Source organism: Panulirus ornatus, chromosome 46 (genome assembly GCF_036320965.1).
Source record: "Panulirus ornatus isolate Po-2019 chromosome 46, ASM3632096v1, whole genome shotgun sequence".
Lineage (NCBI taxonomy): Eukaryota > Metazoa > Arthropoda > Malacostraca > Decapoda > Palinuridae > Panulirus > Panulirus ornatus.
This window is the reverse complement of record NC_092269.1, coordinates 35,141,220-35,164,629: the sequence shown is the minus strand read 5'-3', so window position 1 is coordinate 35,164,629 and position 23,410 is coordinate 35,141,220. Positions and strand designations below refer to the sequence as shown.

The 23,410-nt window shown below is 39.9% G+C and overlaps 2 protein-coding genes across 3 annotated transcripts in view; one reads left to right on the top strand and one right to left on the bottom strand.

Moving 5' to 3' along the window:
- The window catches only part of LOC139763225 (uncharacterized), a 62,484-nt gene extending 52,628 nt beyond the window's left edge, over positions 1–9,856 (bottom strand). Inside the window, exons 1-3 of one of the 2 annotated variants that reach the window (XM_071689084.1) lie at positions 9,684–9,856; positions 5,753–5,910; positions 4,648–4,950 (exon numbers count right to left, since the gene is read on the bottom strand). In XM_071689084.1, the coding sequence (XP_071545185.1) occupies positions 4,648–4,950; positions 5,753–5,887 (438 nt within the window). In that variant the 5' untranslated portion in view covers positions 5,888–5,910; positions 9,684–9,856. The remainder of the gene's footprint in view (positions 1–4,647; positions 4,951–5,752; positions 5,911–9,683) is intronic. The other variant, XM_071689083.1, reaches the window with a different exon arrangement.
- A 423-nt stretch (positions 9,857–10,279) lies between these two features.
- Positions 10,280–23,410, top strand: part of LOC139763226 (uncharacterized) — a 36,455-nt gene continuing 23,324 nt past the window's right edge. Inside the window, exon 1 of the mRNA XM_071689085.1 lies at positions 10,280–10,794. Coding sequence (XP_071545186.1) covers positions 10,706–10,794 — 89 coding nt within the window. The 5' untranslated portion in view covers positions 10,280–10,705. The remainder of the gene's footprint in view (positions 10,795–23,410) is intronic.

Here is a 23,410-nt window from a genome sequence, read left to right as displayed (position 1 = left end):
AAAGAGGGCAAATGAGAGTTGGGGTGAGAGAGTATCATTCAATTTTAGGGAGAATAAAAAGATGTTCTGGAAGGAGGTAAATAAAGTGCGTAAGACAAGGGAGCAAATGGGAACTTCAGTGAAGGGCGCTAATGGGGAGGTGATAACAAGTAGTGGTGATGTGAGAAGGAGATGGAGTGAGTATTTTTGAAGGTTTGTTGAATGTGTTTGATGATAGAGTGGCAGATATAGGGTGTTTTGGTCGAGGTGGTGTGCAAAGTGAGAGGGTTAGGGAAAATGATTTAGTAAACAGAAAAGAGGTAGTAAAAGCTTTGCGGAAAATGACAGCCGGCAAGGCAGCAGGTTTGGATGGTATTGCAATGGAATTTATTAAAAAAGGGGGTGACTGTATTGTTGACTGGTTGGTAAGGTTATTTAATGTATGTATGACTCATGGTGAGGTGCCTGAGGATTGGCGGAATGCGTGCATAGTGCCATTGTACAAAGGCAAAGGGGATAAGAGTGAGTGCTCAAATTACAGAGGTATAAGTTTGTTGAGTATTCCCGGTAAATTATATGGCAGGGTATTGATTGAGAGGGTGAAGGCATGTACAGAGCATCAGATTGGGGAAGAGCAGTGTGGTTTCAGAAGTGGTAGAGGATGTGTGGATCAGGTGTTTGCTTTGAAGAATGTATGTGAGAAATACTTAGAAAAGCAAATGGATTTGTATGTAGCATTTATGGATCTGGAGAAGGCATATGACAGAGTTGATAGAGATGCTCTGTGGAAGGTATTAAGAATATATGGTGTGGGAGGCAAGTTGGTAGAAGCAGTGAAAAGTTTTTATCGAGGATGTAAGGCATGTGTACGTGTAGCAAGAGAGGAAAGTGATTGGTTCTCAGTAAAGTAGGTTTGCGGCAGGAGTGTGTGATGTCTCCATGGTTGTTTAATTTGTTTATGGATGGGGTTGTTAGGGAGGTGAATGCAAGAGTTTTGGAAAGAGGGGCAAGTATGCAGTCTGTTGTGAATGAGAGAGCTTGGGAAGTGAGTCAGTTGTTGTTCGCTGATGATACAGCGCTGGTGGCTGATTCATGTGAGAAACTGCAAAAGCTGGTGACTGAGTTTGGTAAAGTGTGTGAAAGAAGAAAGTTAAGAGTAAATGTGAATAAGAGCAAGGTTATTAGGTACAGTAGGGTTGAGGGTCAAGTCAATTGGGAGGTAAGTTTGAATGGAGAAAAACTGGAGGAAGTAAAGTGTTTTAGATATCTGGGAGTGGATCTGGCAGCGGATGGAACCATGGAAGCGGAAGTGAATCATAGGGTGGGGGAGGGGGCGAAAATCCTGGGAGCCTTGAAGAATGCGTGGAAGTCGAGAACATTATCTCGGAAAGCAAAAATGGGTATGTCTGAAGGAACAGTGGTTCCAACAATGTTGTATGGTTGCGAGGCGTGGGCTATGGATAGAGTTGTGCGCAGGAGGGTGGATGTGCTGGAAATGAGACGTTTGAGGACAATGTGTGGTGTGAGGTGGTTTGATCGAGTAAGTAATGTAAGGGTGAGAGAGATGTGTGGAAATAAAAAGAGCGTGGTTGAGAGAGCAGAAGAGGATGTTTTGAAGTGGTTTGGGCACATGGAGAGAATGAGTGAGGAAAGATTGACCAAGAGGATATATGTGTCGGAGGTGGAGGGAACAAGGAGAAGTGGGAGACCAAATTGGAGGTGGAAAGATGGAGTGAAAAAGATTTTGAGTGATCGGGGCCTGAACATGCAGGAGGGTGAAAGGCGGGCAAGGAATAGAGTGAATTGGATCAATGTGGTATACCGGGGTGGACGTGCTGTCAGTGGATTGAATCAGGGCATGTGAAGCGTCTGGGGTAAACCATGGAAAGTTGTGTGGGGCCTGGATGTGGAAAGGGAGCTGTGGTTTCGGGCATTATTGTATGACAGATAGAGACTGAGTGTGAACGAATGGGGCTTTGTTGTCTTTTCCTAGCGCTACCTCGCACACATGAGGGGGGAGGGGGATGGTATTCCATGTGTGGCGAGGTGGCGATGGGAATGAATAAAGGCAGACAGTGTGAATTGTGTGCATGGGTATATATGTATGTGTCTGTGTGTGTATATATATGTGTACATTGAGATGTATAAGTATGTATATTTGCGTGTGTGGACGTGTATGTATATACATGTGTATGGGGGTGGGTTGGGCCATTTCTTTTGTCTGTTTCCTTGCGCTACCTCGCAAACGCGGGAGACAGCGACAAAGCAAAATAGAATAAAAATAAATATTCAACACCTTATCATAAAATAGGCCTTGTGTTAGATGATTTTGTCTAACTGTAGGTTACAGTGTTCTGAGAATGTTTAAGGTAGGTTAGGCTGAGATATGATGTTCAGTAGGTTAGATGTACAGTATGAAATGTATTTTTGAATTATGATATTTTCAACTTACAATGAGTTTATCGGAAAGTAACCCCATCATAAGTGAAGGAGCATCTGTAATTCATTCGACAAAATTCCTGTATCTCCTTAGAAATCCAACATTATCCTCTTATTTCCAGACAGACATGAATTCAAGTGCACCCTTCCCTAACCCTGAAAAATTAACCAATACCACCCAGGAGAACTCCAAATACTCTAAATATCACATTCGACAGGCATCATATTCTCTTCCCAAACCACAAAGATCATCAAAAAAGTCATAAACACTCTTCACTCTAAATGCTCTCAATACTTACCAGCATTAGTTTTCAATACAAAAAGAACCATCAAATCATTAAATCTTACCTAATTTACACATTATATGGCAACAGCTGTTGAATCAGGTGATACAAATCACGTTTTAATATATGGTATACTGATGGAATGCTCCTTTGAGGATGGTCCTTATATAAGAGTTAGAATAGAGAAATTTTTTATCATGTATATAATCCCCTCATAAAACAGGATTCAGTGATTTGTATAATGAGAGACTAGTACATTATAATCGTCACAAATTTACCAAAAGAATGTACACAAACCTGCAGAAACTGCTTTACAGGTGCAATGGAGTGAACAAACCTTATGTTTATCACAAGAATGCATACTAGAAAGCACGAGAAAACATATTTACCTCCCCCCAACTCCTTGAAGAACAATTCTCCATTCTATGGACACAGAGCCGAACAAGAATATCTAAACTATAGCTAAGGATGGCAATCTGAAGTTGAGGTGCCACCAAACTGTTGTGGGACTCTGTAAAGCATATAACTTCCTCTTTGAGTTACAAATGGCTTACTACAGGGCACCAATTTTTTGCTGTGATTTTGAGCAGCTCAACTACTGTCATCTTGACCTGCATAATAATATTTTGTCTAAAATGATATTGAAGCAAGACATCAGAAATTTAGCACCCCAAGTTAGTCATTCTTTTTCATACATATTCACCATTTCCCACATTAGCAAGGTAGCATTAAGAACAGAGGACTGAGCTCTAAGGAGAAAATCCTCACTTGGCCCCCTTCTCTGCTCCCTCTTTTCAAAAGTAAAAACTGGAGGGGAGGATTTCCAGCCCCCAGCTCTCCCCCCTTTTAGTATCCTTCTACTACATGCAGGAATACGTGGGAAGTATTCTTTCTCCCCTATCCCCAGGGATTAAGTTTGTTTTAATGCACAGTAAAAATAGGCAGCTTTCCTTAAATTAGCAAATCTAGTAAAATAACTTCCTTCTGCTGAAGTTGTGCGAGTGTGTGTATGGAAGTGAGCCCAAGTCTGATATGGGTGAAAATGACTATGGATTACAAAGAGATGCCACTGTCGGAGGGCAAATATGATGTGTATTTGATGCATATGGATGCAAGGAATCGGGGTAAAAAAAGGAGGGTGGATGTGACTAAAATGAAATGCTTGAGAACAAATTAAGATGAGGAGGGTTGATCACGTACAAAATGACATGTGTAACTACTTATGAGTACATACAGTGAGATTCTGCCATTGAAGCATGGCTAGCACATAAACCTCATCACTTAACTTGAATGCAGAACATGGAAGTAAGAAGAATATGGTTGAATGAGATGAAAAGGTTGTGCCAAAATGGTGTGGTCATCAGAGAAGATGAGTGAGGAGAGGATGATTAATTGAGTATACATTTCAGAAGTGGAGGACATGAAGAAAAGGAAAGAACAAGGAAGAGAAAGAAGGATGTGAAAGATGCTGGGAGTGAATTGGAGTGACGTAATATATGGAGCATCATGATGTCAATGTACTGAACTAGGACATGAGACAGGCAGAGGAAACTACAGAAATATCTGTAATGCTTCGCTGTGGATAGGAGGTTCTAATTTTGGTGCATCAAAAATGACAGCTAAAGAGAGGATGTGAGCAAATGAGGATATTCTTTTTCTTCCTGACACTACCTTGCAACACAAAAAATGGCAAACATAAAAAAACTAATGAAGCTATAGCAAGGAAAGCCTCCAAATACCAAAGCAGATAGCATTTAATAGTCTTATATCTTATATCGGCCCAGGAATATACTTTCCTTAAAAATCTTTCTGCTTAAGCAACAAGTTTTCCCAAACTGACTCATCCTTACAACATTCTGGTCCATTAATTTTGCCAGCTATCCATCACACTTTCCCTCCAAATGCATTTAAACAGCTCAGTTTTTAAGCTTTATTTCAAACTAACCTGGAGTGAGGAGTTCAGGTAGCACGTGTTTCCCATATTGACCATTCCTGCACCAGGGGGGAAGGTCTTCCTCCACCCAAGAGTGACTTTGTCCCGAGGCCACAAGACTACACGAGGCTCATCCAACTGATCTTCTTTCACACCAAAGGATGGCTTATGTTGTGCATGGGCCATGCTACCTGACGGAGAGGTAGGAGTGGTGGTGTCGCTGGCTGTCAGGTTCACATATTTGGTTTTCAAAGAGCTTAGCACCAATGACTGTTGGGTGCCCACACTGTCATACTCAACATGGTTCAGCAGCACCTACAAGACAAATGGTAATCTATACAAAATTACTCTACAACATTTCATCTGCACAACTAGTGACCTTAATCTTCTGAAAAAAAGTTATCAATCATTGTTGCTTTTATTGTATGTCAAAAAGCCATTATGTTACACCTGACTATCAAGGAATGTTTTCAGAATCCACTGAAAATCCTGCATTGAAAATGTGTGAGTGATGAAATTTTACTGGACAAAAAGATTAACATTATGTATAGAAAGAGACAGAGAAGATACAGTATTTTACTTAACAAAAGGTAAGATTATTATCAAATGAGAAAATAATTTCACAGAAACAAAGAATATTATCAATTAATCTAAGGAATACCTGGTAATTCAACTGAAAAAATTACAACAATTAAAGAAGAACAGAAAAAATGTAAGTAGCAAATGGAATAAGTGTGCTCATCTATGAAGTAAAATGTGACAACACAAATCAAAAGTAAGAACCATCTACTTCCTACTTAGACTTTACTTACACTGAATTAAAACCATAACCTTATCTAGTGGTCTGCTGCAAGACTTAATCCCATAACCATGGCCAAAATCCTTATACTTTACCATCACCTTAATTCCATTATCAACTTCTTTTTCCTTCTTCATCATGCATATTCATATCATTAATCCTTTCTAAAGAGGTGATATCTAGATATCTCCAACAGACAGCATATTCTAACAATACTTAAGCACTGAAAAACAAGTCATATGAACCACTTAAATAGCTCATACGATTCTAGAACACAGCTACAAAGATAATGCAACACCAGAATTAAAACAATCTTACCTGTTTACTAGATGCTAAAAGTTGGTCCTCTATGTGCCTTTTCTTATGTAAGGAAGAGGGGGCTGTGTCCACCGTTCTATGTCGGTATGCAGACTGCAGCGCCACCCCTATAACCTCAGCTGATGATGCAGGCATCACACGCTCTGCATTCCCACATGCTGCAATAGTGTCAAATAAGATGGATAGCTATCTACAAATACTTCACACAGTCCCTATCTTACATTTATAAAATCAAAATGCAAGTATAAGTGTTTTGCATGAGAATCTTGTCAATCACTGCATTCAATAAACATCTCTAAATAAGAAGGGAAAGAAAAGAAGAAAGAAAGATCTGCAAAAGGATATGATTTATTTCAAGGGGACTCTGGAATGATGATCTGGTATCTAAAAGGACCTCATGCTCTTCATAATCATCAAACTGTAAAATACAGGCAAGAAGTTTTATACTCACGTGAATCCATCTCTTATGGTTTCTTTACCCTCCTTAATTCTGTACACTGATGACACTCAATACCTTTTTTTTTTTTTTTTTTTTTTTTGCTTTGTCGCTGTCTCCCGCGTTTGCGAGGTAGCGCAAGGAAACAGACGAAAGAAATGACCCCCCCCCCCATACACATGTATATACATACGTCCACACACGCAAAATATACATACCTACACAGCTTTCCATGGTTTACCCTAGACGCTTCACATGCCCCGATTTAATCCACTGACAGCACGTCAACCCCGGTATACCACATCGCTCCAATTCACTCTATTCCTTGCCCTCCTTTCACCCTCCTGCATGTTCAGGCCCCGATCACACAAAATCTTTTTCACTCCATCTTTCCACCTCCAATTTGGTCTCCCTCTTCTCCTCGTTCCCTCCACCTCCAACACATATATCCTCTTGGTCAATCTTTCCTCACTCATTCTCTCCATGTGCCCAAACCATTTCAAAACACCCTTCTTCTGCTCTCTCAACCACGCTCTTTTTATTTCCACACATCTCTCTTACCCTTACGTTACTTACTTGATCAAACCACCTCACACCACACATTGTCCTCAAACATCTCATTTCCAGCACATCCATCCTCCTGTGCACAACTCTATCCATAGCACACGCCTCGCAACCATACAACATTGTTGGAACCACTATTCCTTCAATCATACTCATTTTTGCTTTCCGAGATAATGTTCTCGACTTCCACACATTCTTCAAGGCTCCCAGAATTTTTGCCCCCTCCCCCACCCTATGATCCACTTCCGCTTCCATGGTTCCATTCGCTGCCAGATCCACTCCCAGATATCTAAAACACTTCACTTCCTCCAGTTTTTCTCCATTCAAACTCACCTCCCAATTGACTTGACCCTCAACCCTACTGTACCTAATAACCTTGCTCTTATTCACATTTACTCTTAACTTTCTTCTTTCACACACTTTACCAAACTCAGTCACCAGCTTCTGCAGTTTCTCACATGAATCAGCCACCAGCGCTGTATCATCAGTGAACAGCAACTGACTCACTTCCCAAGCTCTCTCATCCCCAACAAACTTCTAAACTTTTATTGAGTTGTTTATATTAACAAAGATGAGTACAAACATGTTTTCACTCTTAAAAGCTTCAGACATGCAGTTTTGATGATACATGGTAAATTTCTATCTCTGAGGCACCATAGAAACATCCTATGGAAGTGAGAGAAACGCATATCAGTGGAATCCTAACACTTAACTCCAATCTAAAAAGGCATTGGGTGCCACATCATAATCTGCTTTGGATACAGAGTGATATATTCTGTAGTGCAAGTACAGAGACAAGAGAATGCATAAATAATGTTTATGATATTTCATCATACAATATTAAAAGAGACAATAGCAGTAAGGTTATGCATACTAGAGAAAAGGTGGAGTTAATGCAAAATTAGGGAAACTTTTGTAAAATTTTCATCCTATATAAAACTCTCAACTGGTAGCTGATGCAATAGTAGCAATATGCCAACATTAAATTCATCTGCTACTGGGGGTCACATTTCCACTAACAAGTGCATCATCTGATTATTGGCATACAGGTCCATCTGTATGATACCCAATCAGGGGTTTGACCTGGATATTTCAATCAGAAGACTGAGAATTAAGATAACTTTTGACACACACGGAGTTTCAGTGAGGTTTTCATAAGTTCTGCTAATTTTCTACAAATGTATTTGGAAGTGCAAAACTAGTACCTACTCTTACATTAATTAACGTAACATTTTTAAAGATATAATAATACAGTATAAAAGATAATAATATATAACAGTCCCCCACAAGTCGTTCTGTAATCACATTAAATTATGTACATAAAGCATCTAATTCATTCACAGCTTGGGCCACATACATAGTGAGAGCATATATGACCTTAGAATTATCATTCTAACACCTAAAAACATTAAAGATTTCTTAGTTGGTGGATGAAGGTTGATACTGATGGCATTAATGACTCTAGCTGTTGATAGGCCTACGACTCATTCAAGCAACCATTCCTAAAGCTTAATATACTTAATATACTTTTAATGTACACAGATCCAAATATAATACTGTAAGGGCGAAAGTGGGGGAGGTTGGCAAACTTCACAGGAAAATGCAGTAAAAATAAAAAATAATTACATAGTATAAACCAAACTGAACCTATAAAAACCTCACCAAACTTTCCCTACCAGCCAAAATTATTTCCATATATTGATAATTTGGAAAATATCAATTTCATAATTTCTATTCAGTTGCTGCAAAGTCTGGGCAATGCATGTGTGTCTAATCCCATCCCTCTACTTGGAGCCAATTCAAGCAAATAGTTTTCAACAGGTGGCTGGATGAATATAACAATATTAGCAGTATATTTCAACAAAAAGAGAAGTGTATCTTGATCCTTACATGAAGTTATACAAGGTTTTCATAAGTTCTACTGATATCTTGAAGTGTTTCCCTGGACATTTATGCTAATCAAACAATCACCTTCCTTCATCTACATCACCCACTCTTATGTCACATACATCTATATCATAAAAAGATTTTGAAGTCACATTTCATCGGTCTACATTTCCTCTACAAAGTGCAGGAGGTCCAGTGATATGATTCCCTATACATTTAAAAGCTGTTCTCATTGAGTCCTTAAAGTATATACCTACCTAAACCTCTTCAATTCGTAAGCAAGTATCGTAAATTAATCAAGACTCACCTTAAATCATAAAATGCATGTAAGAGGTCACTGTAAATACATTTTCATCTGAAATTCAATTAACAAATAAAACTAGCTTTCCATTTTGAGAACTAACCTGATATCATCAATATAGCTAATTAATGTAAATGCAACACGTAAATGCTTTAAAACTTAGATGATTTCTACAATAACAAATTGCTTATTGTGATTTTCAGCAATATGTCAGCAACCCAATCAGCGTTACAGAACTATATTTCTACATTATCTAATCAATTACAAGTTGAAACAAAAAATTAATAAGTTCATGAATTCAGAGAACAGGACACTTTCAGGCCAAAATTGTTGGCAATCACTGGAATTCCCTGTCACAGCAACATCGGTCAGTGTTATACAGCCATCTAATTTTCTTTTCTTTCTCTGCATGATATGTACGTGCAAAAACGCCACCAGATTTAATAACCCACCAACACCTTTAAACAACCATTCACATGAGCATGAAATCCCCCCTTAGCACACGAACCTGCTGCATCAACCTGGTGGCATGGAGATCTAAGATATCGAGCATTTTACCAGCACGGTAAGTGCAGCTCCGTCATTTTTTCCATAAAACACTACATTCACAATGTCTATATAACAGGAAATATGAAAAAACCAATGGAACAAGCAAAACATGAGGCTCTGGTGAGACTTGACAGTTCTCTCGTGGGCAACATTTTCCCGCCAGGCTAATTTTGCCACTCCAGTTCTCTACTCACCATCTAGAATATACTGTTGGTTCTTAATACAAAAGCACGGATTTCTTCTAGGAAGTTTACGAGTGGCTGTGGGGTTAATTCATGGAAATCACAACGTAGCCAACGAGTAGTAAACACACGAGCAGCGTATTGGTGTCGGGAAGCCGCAGCCAACCGGAGTCTGGCGTCTATATTTTCATCCCTCCACCAACCTCTTCAGAGGCGTAAATAAAAGGTTAAAGGCCATTGGAAGTCAATTGAATATTTCGAAAATTAAATTTTCTTCTAATAAAGGATACTGTATATCGATATTTTCTTAAAATACGCCATACTTTAAGTTTTGCATATTCAGGTGTTCTTTCCGGCAGGTTACCTAATGTGCATTCTACCACTGACAATTTCAACACTGAATTTATTCTTACAATTCCCAATACGATTTTTGATTCTATGAATTTCATGTATTAATTATGTTTTTCCCTTATCGCAGAAAATTTGACGTGTATAAATGTTGTGGTCTGTATTTCTATTTTAGTATAATGTTTTTTAGAGAACAAGAATAGAGCATCATATATTGCCCCTTACTAGTGTTAGATGGTCTAAAAACTTCTTGTATCTTCCTGCCAGGTTACTCGTCGATCCAGTTTAAAGTAGAGGGAAGAAAATTTGGAAAAATTAATTCATTCGGTTGTGTTTTGCCAGTTTTTTGATCAAAATGATTACTCTTTGACTCTCATCTCTAATATCTTAACATGGTGAAGAAAGTTACAGTGTTAGATAAATGTATAATCGAATACAAGAATTGAGAAGCTCATTAAATCAAAGAAGTTCATTGGCAGGTCATTGATTGATTGAACTTTCTACAATCATTCTAGTTACTTGCCAACGTATTTCAAAGTGTGTGTGTCACAGTCCGAAGACGAGCCAGGTTACAAGCAGTGAAACAAATTGAGTGATTAGTGTACAAGGAAAGTGGAGGGAAGGTGCTAGTGAGCCAAGCAAATTGAATGTCTTATGGGAAGGGAAGTTGAGTGTTAGAGTGAAATATGTTGTACCTTTACCAGCCTACCTTTAGATTTTTGGTGCTTTTACCTCATGCCAAGCCGAGCAAGACTTTCATCGTCTCTACTGTAAGGTTTGTTGACCATTGACAAGTTGCACTAACCCCCCCCCCCCCCCTAAAATATGACTGCCTGCAAGGTTATCTTTACAACAGATACAAATAAGAAATTAGAAATGTTGATTCAATATAATTATGAGCATGTGAAATACCCAATTATTTAGAGTTCATACAATATGTCAGTAGATTAAGTACAGTGAGGAGCAGGTACTGTATATACTAGAAAATGTGCAAGCAGTCATAGTTTAGGGGAAGTGTTATTTTTCAGCCAAAAAAGTTAGAACTAGGCTGCAGAATAGGATGCTGGCCATTCAGCAATAGAAGACATGTAGCTGAAAGATGAGGCTAATTACACAGATATTGGAAATGTAGAGCTTACTGTAGTGTCACTTGTAGGCCACAAAACACTACACAGCGTTAGATTTTCTACATACAAATACTACAACACCTTTTCTTAGTAGAAATACCTTGCACTGGTATCTTATGAAAGTTTCAGATTATTCCTGGGACTATGACATTTAGTACATGCAGTGGTTTCATTTTAATTAACAATTTTTAGAAAATTACTAATTGTCCTCCAGTCCTATATATACACATATATACATGCATAGATGTACATGTACATACATATATGTATCAACAAATACACATATTTATGCATACACATACATGGCCATATACATCCATACAGATATACATATTCTTACTCGCCTGCGTTCATCTATTCCTGGTTCCACCCTTTCCCACAGGAAACAGCATCGCCACCCCCTGCAACAGCAAGATAGTGCCCAGAAAACATACCAATAAAAGGCCACATTCCTTTACACTCAGTCTCTAGCTGTCATGTGTAATGCACTGTAACCACAACTCCCTATCCACATCCAGTCCTAACAGACCTCTCCTCGGTTTACCCCACATTTCACATGCCCTGGCTCAGCCCGGACGTTGACAGCACATCAACCCCCAATATACCACATTGTTCCAATTCACTCCATTCCTTGCACACCTCTCACCCTCCTGTATGTTCAGGCCCCAATCACTCAAAATCTTTTTCACTCCATCATTCTACCTTCAATTTGGTCTCCCACTTCTCCTACTTCCCTCCACCTCTGACACATGTATCCTCTTTGTCACTCTTTCCTCACTTATTCTCTCCATATGTCCAAACCATTTCAACACACCCTCTTCTGCTCTCAAACACACTTTTTGTTACCACACATATCCCCAAACCTTTCATTACTTATTCGATCAAACCACTTCACACCACATATTGTCCTCAAGCATTTCATTCATAACACATCCACCCTCCTCCGTACAACCCTATCTATAGCCCATGCCTTGCAACCATATAAAATTTTTTGAACTACTGTTCCTTCGAACATACACATTTTGGCACTCCAAGATAACATTCTTTCTTTTCACACATTCTTCATTGCTCACAGAACCTTTGCCTCCTTCCCCACCCTATGACTCACTTTCACTTCCGTGGTTCCATTCACTGCTAAATCCACTCCCAGATATTTGAGACACTTCCTCCAATTTTTCTCCATTCAAATTCACATCCCAACTAAAGTCCCTCATCCCAGCTGAACTTAATAACCTTGCTTTTATTCGCATTTACTCTCAACTTTCTTCTTTCACACTTTTCCAAACTCAGTCACCAATTTCTGCAGTTTCTAACTCAAATCACCAGTGCTGTATCATCATCAAACAACAACTGACAATTCCCACTTCTGAAACCACACTGCTCCTCCCCAGCCTGATCCTCTGTACATGCCCTCACCCTCTCAATCAGTACCTTCCCATGCAGGTTTCTAGGAATACTCAACAAACTTCTGTCTCTACTGTCTCTAGTTTGCACAGTCACTGTATCCCCTTTGCTTTTGTACAATTGGCATTCCACCAATCCTGAGGCACTTCACCATGATCCATACGTACAATGAATATCCTTACCAACCAATCAACAACACAGTCGCCCCCTTTCTTAATAAATGTAATTCCAATACAGGTACACCACCGATTGATTCCAAAGCCTTGCCAAATAAACCATTTCGCCGAACCAATCGTGGTCGTGGAATAGTAATTCATCAACACTCCTTTAACTCACTAATTATACATCTCCCATGTGTCTAAAGTATACCAAGGACTGCTAGAAATCTAAATTAAACAAATATTAAATTGAAATTGAATAAATGAATTAAATGCATAATACACCTGCTCAGGACTGTGATGCTCATCAGCTGCAAGTTTCGCAAATTCGTCCACATACTCGACAGCTCCTTTGTGGTTTGCAGACCACTTTTCTCTGCACACTTTATTCTTGGAAGTTCCATGACGCTTCTTCTCAACAACACAGTCAACCCCTTTCTTAATGAATTTAATTGCAGTGCCATCCAGACCTGCTGCCTTCCCAGATTTCATCTTCCACAAGGGTTTCACCACATCTCTTTTCACCAAACCACAATCACTGGCTCTCTCACTTTGCACACCACCTGGACCAAAACTACTCTATCACAAACACAATCAACAGATGTTCAAAATACTCACTTCATCACTACCTTTTATCACTTTGCCCCTCGCCCCTTTCACCAATGTTCCCATTTGTTCTCTTGTCTTATGCATTTTATTTACCTCATTCCAAAATATCATTATATTCTCCCTCAAGTTCAATGATACTCTCTCACCCCATCTTTCTTTTTCAACTCTTGCAACTTCATTGTGACTTCCACTTCCATGGTTCCATTCACTGCTAATTCCACTCCCAGATATCTAAAACACTTCACTTCCTCCACTTTTCCTCCATTCAAACTCACATCCCAACTAGCTTCTCCCAGAACCCTGCTGAAGCTAATAACCTTGTTCTTATTCACATTTGTTCTCAACTTTCTCCTTTCACACTCATCTCCAAACTCAGTCACCAACTTCTGCAGTTTCTCACTTATATCAGCCACCAGCATTGTATCAACAGCAAATGACAATTAACTCACTTCCCAGGCTTTCTCATTCCCAACAGACTGCACACTCACCCCACTCGTCAAAACTCTTGTATTTACCTCCTTAAACACTTCATCCTTAAAGAAATTAAAAGAAAATGGTAACATCACACACCTCTTCCACAGACCAACCTTCACTGGAAACCAGTCACTCTCCTCTCTTCCTAATTGTACAAATGCCTTACACCATTAATAAAAACTTCTCGTCACTTTTAGGAGCTTACCTCTACAAAGCATCTTTATACACCATGTCATATGCCTTCTCCATATGCATAAATGTTAGATACAAATTCAATGTTTTCTATATGTCACTCATTCTTCACAGAAAAGATCTGATCCACATATCCTGTACCACTTCTGAAACCACACTACTTTTCCCCAGCCTGATGTTCTGTACGTGCATTCAACCTCTCAGTCAATTCCTTCCCATACAGGTTTCCAGAAATACTCAACAAACTTATGTTTCTGTAGTTTGCACACTCACCTTTATCCCCTTTCCTTTTTTACTATGGCACTATACATGCCATCTACCAATCCTGAGGCACTTCACCATAATCCATACATGCAATGAGTATCCTTACCAATCTGTGAACAACACAGTCACCCTCTTTCTTAATAAATTTAATTGCAATACCATCCAAACCTACTGCCTTGCCAGATTTCGTCTTCCACAAGGGTTTCACAACCTCTTCTCTTTTCACGAAACCACTATCACAGGCTCTTTCACTCTGCACACCACCTGAACCAAAACACCCTGTATCTGCTACTCTATCATCAAACACATAGACCTTCAAAATACTCACTTCACCACTACCTGTTATCACTGTGCCCCTAGGCCCTTTCATCAATGTTACCATTGTCTCTTGTCTTATGGATTTTATTTACCTCCTTCCAAAACATCATTTCATTCTCCCTAAAGTTAAATGATACTCCCTCCCTAACGCTCATTTGCCCTCTTTTTCAACTCTTGCACCTTCATGTGACTTTCACTTCCATAGTTCCATTCACTGCTAAGTACACTCCCAGATACTTAAAACACTTCACTTCTTCCAATTTTTTCCCGTCCCAAAAACCCTATATCTGCCACTGCATCATCAAACACATTCAACAGACCTTCAAAATACTCACTTCATCACTACATGTTATCACTTCGCCCCTTGCCCCTTTCACCAATGTTCTCATTTGTTCTCTTGTCTTATGCATTTTATTTACCTCCTTCCAAAACATCATTTTGTTCTCTCTAAAGTTTAATGATACTCTCATCCCACCTTGGATTTTCCATTTTTCAACTCTTGTGCTTTCATTGTGATTTCCATTTCCATGGTTCCTTTCAGTGCAAAGTCCACTACCAAATATCTCTAACGTTTCACTGCCTCTAATTTTTTCTCCATTGCAACTCGCATCCTAACTAGCCTCTCCCTGAACCCTGCTGAAGCTAATAACCTTGCTCTTATTCACATTTTTTTTCTCTACTTTCTCCTTTCACACTCTTTTCCAAAGTCAGTTACCAACTTCTGCAATTTCTCACTCATACCAGCCACCAGCACTGTATCATCAGCAAACAACAACTGACTTCCCAGGCTTTCTTATTCCCAACACACTGCAGCTTACCTCCCACACTGTATTCTTTTAAGACCTACAAAGCATCTTTATCCACCATGTCATATGCCTACTCCATATCCATAAATGTCAAATACAAATTCCTTTGTTTCTCTAAGTATATCTCACTCATTCTTCACAGGAAAGATCTCATCCACACATTGTCTACCACTTCTGAAACCACACTACTTCTCCCAGTCTGATGCTCTGTACATGCCTTCAATCTCTCAGTCAATTCCTTCCCATAAAGGTTCCCAGGAATACTCAACAAACTTATGTTTTTTAGTTGGCACACTCACCTTTATTCCCCTTGCCTTTTTACAATGACACTATACATGTATTCCACCAATCCTGAGGCACTTCACTATAATCCATACATACAGTGAGTATCCTTACCAAGCAATCTACAATACAGTCATCCCCTTTCTTAATGATTTGATTGCAATACCATCCAAAACTGGAGGAAGTGAAGTGTTTTAGATATCTGGGAGTGGATTTGGCAGCAGATGGAACCATGGAAGTGGAAGGGAATCATAGGGTGGGGGAGGGGGCGAAAGTTCTGGAAGCGTTGAAAAATGTGTGGAAGTTGAGAACGTTATCTTGGAAAGCAAAAATGGGTATGTTTGAAGGAATAGTGGTTCCAACAATGTTATATGGTTGCGAGGTATGGGCTATAGATAGAGTTGAGCGGAGGAGGGTGGATGTGCTGGAAATGAGATGTTTGAGGACAGTATGTGATGTAAGGTGGTTTGATCCAGTAGGTTATGAAAGGGTAAGAGAGATGTGTGGTAATAAAAAGAGTGTGGTTGAGAGAGCAGAAGAGGGTGTTTTGAAATGGTTTGGTCACATGGAGAGAATGAGTGAGGAAAGATTGACAAAGAGGATATATGTATCAGAGGTAGAGGGAACGAGAAGTGGGAGACCAAACTGGAGGTGGAAAGATGGAGTGAAAAAGATTTTGAGTAATCGGGGCCAGAACATGCAGGAGGGTGAAAGGTGTGCAAGGAATAGAGTGAATTGGAACGATGTGGTATACCGGGGTCGACATGCTGTCAATGGATTGAACCAGTGCATGTGAAGCATCTGGGGTAAACCATGGAAAGTTGTGTGGGGCCTGGATGTGGAAAGGGAGCTGTGGTTTCGGTGCATTATACATGACAGCTAGAGACTGAGTGTGAACGAATGTGGCCTTTGCTGTCTTTTCCTAGCGCTACCTTGCGCACATGTGGAGGGAGGGGGTTGTCATTTCTTGTGTGGAGGGGTGGTGACGGGAAAGAATAAGGGCAGACTGTATGAGTTATGTACATGTGTATATATGTATATGTCTGTGTGTGTATATATATGTATACGTTGAGATGTATAGGTAAGTATATGAGCGTGTGGACGTGTATGTATATACATGTGTATGTGGATGGGTTGGGCCATTCTTTCATCTATTTCCTTGCGCTACCACGCTGACGCGGGAGACAGCGACAAATTATAATAATAAAATGAAATAACCATCCAAATCTGCTGCCTTACCATATTTCATCTTCCACAAGGGTTTCACCACCTCTTCTCTATTCACCAAACCATCATCATTGACTCTCTCACTTTAAACACCACCTGAACCAAGACACCCAATATCTGCTACTCTATCATCAAACACATTCAATAGATCTTCACCAATGTTCCCATTTGTTCTCTTGAGTTATGCATTTTATTTGCCTCTCTCCAAAACATCATTTTATTCTCCCTAAATTTTGATAATACTCTCTCACCATAACTCTTATTTGCCCTCATTTTCAACTCTTGCATCTTCATTGTGACTTCCACTTCCATTTTTCCATTCACTACTAAGTCCAGTCCCAGATATCTAAATCTTTTCCTCCAATTTTTCTCCATTCAAACTCACATCAAAACTAGCTTCTCCCAGAACCTTGCTGAAGCTAATAACCTTGCCCTTTTTCACATTTACTCACAACTTTCTCCTTTCACACTATTTTCCAAACTCAGTCACCAACTTCTGCAGTTTCTCAGTTATATCAGCCACCAGCACTATATCACCAGCAAACAACAACTTACTCACTTCCCAGGCTTTCTCATTCCCAGCAGACTGCATACTCACCCCTCTCTCCAAAACTCTTGTATTTACCTCCTTAACCACCTCATCCATAAACAAATTAAAGAACCATGGGAACATCACACACCTCTGCTACAGACTGACCTTCACGGGAAACCAGTCACTCTCCTCTCTTCCTAATTGTATACACGCCTTACACCCTTGATAAAAACTTCTAACTGCTTTTAGCAGCTTACCTCCCACACTGTATTCTTTTAAGACCTTCTACAAAGCATCATTATCCATGTCATATGACTTCTCCATATCCATGAATGTTGAATATATATTCCTTTGTTTCTCTAAGTGTATCTCACTCATTCTTCACAGGATATATCTGATCCACACTGAAGAAACTTATGTTTTTATAGTTTACACGCTCACCTTCATCCCCTTTGCCTTTTAACAGTGGCATTATACATGCATTCCACCAATCCTGAGGCACTTCCCCATAATCCATACATACAATGACTATCCTTACCAACCTATCAACAACACAGTCACCCCCCTTTCTGAATATATTATATTGCAATACCATCCAAACCCACTGCCTTGCCAGATTTCATCTTCCACAAGGGTTTCACCACCTCTTCTCTTTTCACAAAACCACTATCACTGGCTCTCTCACTTTGCACACCACCTGAAGCAAAACACCCTATATCTGCTACTGTATCATCAAACACATTCAACAGTCCTTCAAAATACTCACTTCATCACTAGCTGTTATCACATTGCCCCGTGCCCCTTTCACCAATGTTACCATTTGTTCTCTTGTCTTATGCATTTTATTTACCTCCTTCCAAAACATCATTTTATTCTCCCTGAGGTTTAATGATACTCTCACCCTAACTCTCATTTGCCCCCTTTTTCAACTCCTGCACCTTCATTGTGACTTCTATTTCCATGTGTCCATTCACTGCTAAGTCTTCCAGATATCTAAAACTTCACTTCCTCCAATTTATCTCCTTTCAAACTCACATCCCAACTAGCTTCTCCTAGAACTCTGCTGAAGCTAATAACCTTGCTGTTATTCACATTTGCTCTCAACTTTCTCCTTTCACACTTTTTTCTAAACTCAGTCACCAACTTCAGCATGTTTCTCACTCATATCAGCCACCAGCACTGTATCATCAGCAAACAACAACTGAGTCACTTCCCAGGCTTTCTCATCCCCAACAGACTGCAGCTTACCTCCCACACCAACCTCCCACACCATATTCTTGAAAGACCTACAAATTATATTTATCTACCATGTCATATGCCTTCTTCATATCCATAAATGTCAAATACAATTTCGGTTGTTTCTCTAAGTAAATCTCACTCATTCTACACAGGAAAGATCTGATCCACACATTATCTACCATTTCTGAATCACACTGCTTTTCCCAGTCTGATGCTCTGTACATGCCTTCAACCTCTCACTCAATTCCTTCCCATAAAGGTTTCCAGGAATACTCAACAAACTTATGTTTTTTAGTTTGCACACTCATCTTTATTTGCTTTGCATTTTACAATGGCATGATACAGTTCTGAGGCACTTCACTATAATCCATACATATAATGAGTATCCTTATCAAGCAATCAACAACACAGTCATCCCCTTTCTTAATAAATTGATTGCATTACCATCCAGATCTGCTGCCTTGCCATATTTCAGCTTCCACAAGGGTTTCAACACCTCTTCTCTTTTCACCAAACCACCATCACTGGCTCTCACTTTGCACACCACCTGAACCAAGACTCCCTATATCTGCTACTGTATCATCAAACACATTCAACAGACCTTCAAAATACTCACTTCATCACTACCTGTTATCACTGCGCCCCTTGCCCCTTTCACTAATGTTCCCATTTGTTCTCTTGTGTTATGCATTTTATTTACCTCTTTCCAAAACATCATTTTATTCTCCCTAAAGTTTAATGATACTCTCTCATCCCAACTGTCATTTGCCCACTTTTTCAACTCTTCTATCTTCATTGTGACTTACACTTCCATTTTTCCATTCACTGCCAAGTCTACTCCCAGATATCTAAAACACTTCCTCCAATTTTTCTCCATTCAAACTTACATCCTAGCTAGCTTCTCCCAGAATAATAACCTTGCTCTTATTCACATTTGCTCTCAACTTTCAGCTTTCACACTCTTTTCCTAACTCAGTCACCAACTTCTGCAGTTTCTCACTTATATCAGCCACCAGCACAATATCACCAGCAAACAACAACTGACTCACTTCCCAGGCTTTCTCATTCCCAGCAGACTGCATTATCGCAACCTTTCTCATAAACTCTTGCATTTACCTCCTTAACCACCTCATCCATAAACAAATTAAAGAACCATGGGAACATTACACACCTCTACCACAGACCAACCTTCACTGGAAACCAGTCACTATCCTCTCTTCCTAATTGTACACATGCCTGACACCCTTAAAAAACTTCTCACTGATTTTAGGAGCTTACCTCCCACTCCATATTCTTTTAAAACCTTCTACAAAGCATCTTTATCCACCATGTCATATATCTTCTCCTTATCCAGAAATGTCAAATATATATTCATTTGTTTCTCTAAATATATCTCACTCATTCTTCACAGGAAAGATCTGATCCACACTCAAGAAACTTATGTTTTTGTAGTTTTCACACTCACCTTCATCACCTTTGCCTTTTTGCAATGGAACTATACATGCATTCCACCAATGCTGAGGTACTTCTCCATTATCCATACATACAATGAGTATCCATGCCAACCAATCAACAACACAGTCACCCCTTTTCTTGATCAGTTTTATTGCAATACCATCCAAACCTACTGTCTTGCCAGATTTCATCTTCCACAAGGGCTTCACCACCTCTTCTCTTTCCACCAAGCAACTGTCACTGGCTCTCTCACTTTGCACACCACCTGAAGCAAACCACCCTATATCTACCAATGTATCATCAAACATTCAACAGTCCTTCAAAATACTCACTTCATCACTATCTGTTATCACTTCGCCCCTTGCCCCTTTCACCAATGTTCCCATTTTGTTTTCTTGTCTTATGCCTTTTATTCACCTTCCAAAACATCATTTTTATTCTCCCTAATGTTTGATGATACTCTCACCCTAACTCTCATTTGCCCTCCTATTCATCTCTTGCATCTTCATTGTGACTTCCATTTCCATGTGTCCATTCACTGCTAAGTCCACTCCCAGATTCTAAAACAATTCACTTCCTTCGATTCTTCTCCATTCAAACTCAAATCCCAACTAGCTTCTCCCAGAACCCTGATGAAGGTAATAACCTTGCTGTTATTCACATTCGCGCTCAACTTTCTCCTTTCATGCTCTTTTCTAACTCAGTCACCATCTTCTGCAGTTTCTCACTTATGTCAGACACCAGCCCTGTATCACAAGCAAACAACAACTGACTCACTTCCCAGGCTTTCTCATTCCCAACAGACTGCATACTCGCCCCTCTATCCAAAACTCTTGCATTTACCTCCTTAAGCACCTCATCCATAAACAAATTAAAGAACCATGGGAACATCACACACCTGTACCACAGACCAACACTGGGAACCAGTCACTCTCCTCTCTTTCTAATTGTACACATGCCATATACCCTTAACAAAGACTTTTCGCTGCTTTTACCAGCTTACCTGCCACACCATATTCTTTTAAGGCCTTCTACAAAGCATCTTTATCCACCATGTCATATGCCTTCTCCATATCCATAAATGTAAAATATATATTCATTTGTTTCTCTAAGTATATCTCACTCATTCTTCACAGGAAAGATCTGATCCACACTCAAGAAACTTATGTTTTTGTAGTTTGCACACTCGCCTTCATCCCTTTTGCCTTTTTACAGTGGCACTATACATGCATTCCATCTATCCTGAGACACTTCCCCATAATCCATGCATACAGTGAGTATCCTTACCAACCAATCAACAACACAGTCACCCCCTTTCTAAATCAATTTTATTGCAATACCATCCAAACCTACTGCCATGCCAGATTTCATCTTCCACAAGGGTTTCACCACCTCTTCTCTTTTCACCAAGCCACTATCACTGGCTCTGTCACTTTGCACATCACCTGAAGAAAAACACCCTATATCTGCTACTGTATCATAAAACACATTCAACAGACCTTCAAAATACTCTTTTCATCACAAGCTGTTATCATTACGCCCCTTACCCCTTTCACCAATGTTCCCATTTGTTCTGTTCTCTTATGAATTTTTTTCACCTCCTTCCAAAACATCATTTTATTCTCCCTGAAGCTTGATGATACTCTCACCCTAACTTTCATTTGCTCTCTTTTTCAACTCTTGCACCTTCATTCTGTCTTCCATTTCCAGATTCTAAAACAGAACCCTGCTGAAGCTAATAACCTTGCTCTTATTCACATTCGCTCTGAACTTTCTCCTCTCACACTTTTCTAAACTCAGTCACCAACTTCTGCAGTTTCTCACTTATATCAGCCACCAGCACTGTTTCTCCAGCGAAAAACAACTGACTCACTTTCCAGGCTTTCTCATTCCCAACAGACTGCATCCTCACCCCTCTCTCCAAAACTCTTGCATTTATCTCCTCAGGCCTCATCCATAAAAAAATTAAAGAACCAGGGGAACATCACACACGTCTGCTACAGACCAACCTTCGCTGGAAACCAGTCACTACCCTCTCCTAATTGCACACATGCCTTACACACTTAATAAAAGCATATCACTTTTAGCAGCTTACCTCCCACAACGTATTATTTTAAGACTTACAAAGCATCTTATCCACCATATCATGTGCCTTCTCGATATCCATAAATGTCAAATGGAAGCGGAAGTGAATTATAGGGTGGGGGAGGGGGCAAAAATCCTGGGAGCCTTGAAGAATGTGTGGAAGTCGAGAACATTATCTCCGAAAGCAAAAATGGCTATGTTTGAAGGAATAGTGGTTCCAACAATGTTGTATGGTTGCGAGGCGTGGGCTATGGATAGAGTTGTGTGCAGGAGGGTGATTGTGCTGGAAATGAGATGTTTGAGGACAATATGTGGTGTGAGGTGGTTTGATCGAGTAAGTAATGTAAGGGTAAGAGAGATGTGTGGAAATAAAAAGAGCGTGGTTGAGAGAGCAGAAGACGGTGTTTTGAAATGGTTTGGGCACATGGAGAGAATGAGTGAGGAAAGATTGACCAAGAGGATACATGTGTCGGAGGTGGAGGGAACGAGGAGAAGTGGGAGACCAAATTGGAGGTGGAAAGATGGAGTGAAAAAGATTTTGAGTGATCGGGGCCTGAACATGCAGGAGGGTGAAAGGCAGGCAAGGAATAGAGTGAATTGGATCGATGTGGTATACCGAGGTCCACGTGCTGTCAATAGATTGAATCAGGGCATGTGAAGCGTCTGGGGTAAACCATGGAAAGTTGTGTGGGGCCTGGATGTGGAAAGGGAGCTGTGGTTTCGGGCATTATTGCATGACAGCTAGAGACTGCGTGTAAACGAATGGGGTCTTTGTTGTCTTTTCCTAGCGCTACCTCGCACACATGAGGGGGGAGGGGATGTTATTCCATGTGTGGCGAGGTGGCGATGGGAATGAATAAAGGCAGAGAGTGTGAATTGTGTGCATGTGTATATATGTAGGTGTCTGTGTGTGTATATGTATGTGTACATTGAGATGTATGGGTATGTATATACATTGTGCATGGGGATGGGTTGGGCCAATTCTTTCGTCTGTTTCCTTGCGCTACCTCGCAAACGCGGGAGACAGCGACAAAGCAAAATAGTAATAATAATAATTCTTTCTCTAAATATATCTCACTCATTCTTCACAGGAAAGATCTGATCCACATTCAAGAGACTTGTTTTTGTAGTTTCCACACTCACCTTCATCCTCTTTGCCTTTTTACAATGGAACTATACATGTATCTCACCAATCCTGAGGCACTTCTCTATAATCCAT